The sequence below is a fragment of the Myotis davidii genome, unplaced genomic scaffold (assembly GCF_000327345.1).
Source record: "Myotis davidii unplaced genomic scaffold, ASM32734v1 scaffold648, whole genome shotgun sequence".
In the NCBI taxonomy this organism is placed as follows: Eukaryota; Metazoa; Chordata; class Mammalia; order Chiroptera; family Vespertilionidae; genus Myotis; species Myotis davidii.
Window position 1 is genome coordinate 1,351,103 of NW_006299603.1, and position 3,715 is coordinate 1,354,817.

At 46.5% G+C, this 3,715-nt stretch overlaps 2 protein-coding genes across 2 annotated transcripts in view; both read right to left on the reverse strand.

Moving 5' to 3' along the window:
- Nucleotides 1-301, reverse strand: part of LOC102754961 (chromosome unknown open reading frame, human C5orf45) — a 9,515-nt gene extending 9,214 nt beyond the window's left edge. Inside the window, exon 1 of the mRNA XM_015571541.1 lies at nt 214-301. Within this exon, the coding sequence (XP_015427027.1) occupies nt 214-216 (3 nt within the window). The 5' untranslated portion in view covers nt 217-301. The remainder of the gene's footprint in view (nt 1-213) is intronic.
- An 87-nt stretch (nt 302-388) lies between these two features.
- Nucleotides 389-3,715, reverse strand: part of TBC1D9B (TBC1 domain family member 9B) — a 58,389-nt gene continuing 55,062 nt past the window's right edge. Inside the window, exons 21-22 of the mRNA XM_015571538.1 lie at nt 1,320-1,379; nt 389-492 (exon numbers count right to left, since the gene is read on the reverse strand). Of these exons, the coding sequence (XP_015427024.1) occupies nt 409-492; nt 1,320-1,379 (144 nt within the window). The 3' untranslated portion in view covers nt 389-408. The remainder of the gene's footprint in view (nt 493-1,319; nt 1,380-3,715) is intronic.

Genomic DNA, 3,715 nt, shown 5'->3' on the forward strand with positions numbered 1-3,715 from the left:
AACTAAAAACCTTGGTTGAAAGATACACTCTGAAACAGAATTTAACTTCTAGAATGTGCCCTAAGGAAATAACTGATCGAGTGGAGAGCAAGGTATGTGTGAGAAGCTTCACTGCAGAGTTGTTCATAACAATAGAAACTAATAGCAACGGAAATGCCCACTGATGTGAGACTGGTCACTTAGTCACTCACCAAATACTTACTGAGCACTCACCATGGCCAGGCACTGTGCTGGGAGCTGAGAGTACACCAGTCAGCACACAAAGCCTCTGCTCGCACGGAACTTAAGGTCTGCGACGGACAATGCTCACATAACACCCTCTGAGGTGACTTCTGATCAGGATAATGAGAACAGCTGGGGGAAGCCCCAGACGGAGCACAAAGGGAGCAGGTCTGGATTGTTTCCAAGTCAGAAAGAAAAGTCCCCATGGCTGAAGGAGTGATGAGATGAGGCTGGAGCAGTGGCATCCGGGGCTGGGGTAGGCAAGTGGGGCTTAGTGAGAACAAATGCGGGACAGTGAGTGGTGCCACAGGGACTGGGTGGGTCAGTAGATATGGACTTGAAAAAAGTGGGCTAGCCCGGCTGGCGTGGCTCAGTGGTTGAGTGTCGACCTATGAACTAGGAGGTCACTGTCCGATTCCTGGTCAGGGCACATGCCCAGGTTGTGGGCTTGATCCCCTGTGGGGAGCGTGCAGGAGGCAGTCGATCAATGATTCTTTCTCATCATTGATGTTTCTATCTCGCTCTCCTCTCCCTTCCTCTCTGAAATCCACAAAAATATATTTTAAAAAAGAAAAAGAAAAAGTGGGCTAGGCAAAAGCACTTAGAATGTGGTCACTTCAGTGCACACCCTCGCTAGCCTGGCATCTCGACGGCCTCCACTTCTTGGGCCCACCGGCTCCCATCCTCCCACCCTGAAACCACCAACCCGTCTGCCCACTGCCAGGGGGGGCCTACGCCTGTCACCTTCGTGCAGGCCCCTGCACCTCCTTTCATTGTGCCCCGTCTAGTTTTAAATTACACGCACATGCAGGGGGTGCCGGCGTGTTTAGTAGTTTCTCTTTCCTTTCACATGCGCAGATCTGTGAGGGCAAGAACGGCCACCTTCTCACCTGTCACTGCCCTTCCTGTGGCTGGCACTCAAAGGTATTCAATAAATACTCGCCGATGAGTAAACAATTGAAGGTACCGTTCAAGGCGCTGCTCCATTCATTCCAGCTCCTGAAGGAACAGGAATCCAGGGAGCGGGGCTCTATCTGTGCTGAACGAGGACCCGCCTGTCCCTGGCCTGGGTAGATGCCCTGCTTCTTGGGACTCACCCGTAAAAACGACTGCTTCTCACCACAAGCTTTGCACGTCCATTTGAGACTCTTTTTCATCTACAATGAAATTTCAGAAACATATATAGCTTAGGTAATTACTCAAAACAGGTGGAATGGATCCAAAAACTAATTTTAAAAGATCAATGGGAAAAAATAAAAAACAAACCAATACACACATGAAAACTTAGAATATTATAGAGGCGAGGAGAGAGTAGACTACTCAGTAAGTGCTGCCGGGAAAACCAGCTATCCATGTCAAACAACATCCACTTACATCTCTACCAGGTGTGACTCTCAAAAACAATTCCATAACATTTAATTCTGATTTTAAAAAGATGTTTATTTATTGATCTGAGAGAGAGAGAGATCAATTTGTTGTTCCACTTATTTATGCATTTACCCAAAATCTTGGCGTATCGGGATGGCGTTCTAACCAACTGAGCTAGCCAGCCAGGGCCTTAATTTTGATTCTTTTGTTTTGTTAATCCTCACCTGAAGATATTTTTCCCGCTGATTTTTAGAGAGTGGAAGGGAGGAAGAGGAGAGAGAGAAACATCAATGTGAGAGATACACCAACTGGCTGCCTCCCACACGGCCCTGACCAGGGCTGGGGATCAAGCCTGCAACCAAGGTACATGCCCTTTACTGGAATCGAACCTGGGACCTTTTAGTCCGTGGGCCGATGCTCTATCCACTGAGCCAAACCGGCTAGGGCTTAATTTTGATTCTTGATAAACCTGACTAGATGGTTTCTCTTAACATGAAAAATACCTTATACCAGCTCTGAAATGTACAATAACTATCGCCATCCCCGCGAAAGTCTAGAACAAGCCAGGGATCCCCACTATTGTTTACCAGTTTTCCCTGGATGTTCAATCAGTGGGATTTTAAAAGAGACGGTAATAAAAGGTATGAAAGTCGGAAATGAGAAAACTATCATTATTTATAGATGATATAATCAGTTGTTGTTTTTTAACCTAAAAGCCCAAGAGAATCAAATGAAAAACTACCAAAACCAGTAAGACAATTTAATATAATGGCTGCGTACAAAATTAATATATCTTTAAAAATTAATCCAGCCTTTATGTAAGCAAACATCTAGTTAGAAAAAGAGTCTACTTATGATAGTAACAAAGAAAATGTTATCAATGGGCACAAAGAACCTAGAAGAAATAGAACGAAACAGCATCACGAGTATGTCTAGGTTGGCTCATTCAAGTTGATGATTAATATGATCCTAATGCAAAAACCACCAAGGTTCGAGGGACGTACCCCGCAAAATTCTAAGGCGGACTACAAATTCAAGTGGGTATATTCTATGATTTGGCGATTCCACGCTCAGCATCTACTTGAAACACCATAAAAATACTGACTTTGTATAGGTACACATGCAAGTAAGAAATCCCTTTAAAGAAAAATAAAAGGTCTGGAAGGATTCAGTAATTAGCTCTGGGCGGCTGGAGAGCTAGGGGCTAGGTCTGGGGGGCTGGAGAGAGGCAGCGTGGTGTAACGGGGACATTGCAACTGACAGCCGGGGCTCTGCCATGTTAGAGGGGTACCTCGTTGAATGGTACCTCGTTCAGCGGCCGGGTACACAGCAGACTTGCCATTCAACTGTTAACCCTCTTTCTCCTTTGGTTTCAAATCACTTTTCGGAGTTGAACATGACCATGAGAGCATGTACTACAGTATATGTGAAAAAACTTTTAATGGAAATGATTCCCGTTTATTTTCAACGAATGAAAAACAGTTTCTGAGCTCCTAAAGTTTGATGCTATCCTTTTTCAGAGAAGGCTGGATTAGCAGAGAACTAGGCAGAGGAGGGACTCGCAGAAGCAGACAGGCGACAGCAGTTAGGTGACTTCCAGCAGGAGAGAGAATCCATCCAGTTAAGAAGTCGGGGTGGTGCCCTGGCCGGGAGCTCAGGTGGTCAGAGCGTCAGCTGGACAAGCCAAGGTTGCAGGTTCCCTCCCCAGTCAGGGCATATACAAAAGCCACCCAATGAATGCAGAAACAAGTGGAACAACTCAATGTTTCTCTCTCCCCCCAAACCCTTCCTCTCTCTAAATAAAATCAATAAAAAAAATACAAGGTGGGGCAAAGATGGGTTTACCGTTGTGAGTACAATGTATTCTTACATCAGTTATTAATTATTGTATTATTTGCTGTATGAACTGTAAACCTACTTTTGCCCCGCCCTGTAGGCTGGGACGGCCTCCACCCCTCGCTCTGAGAGTCAGGGAAACAGGAGGCTACAGAGGCGGCCACGGTCTGTGTGAGATGCCGGCGTGCGGGGGGCCATGGTCTGTGTGAGAACCCGGCGTGCGGGGGCCATGGTCTGTGTGAGAACCCGGCGTGCGGGGGGCCACGGTCCCGTACGAGATGCCGGCGTG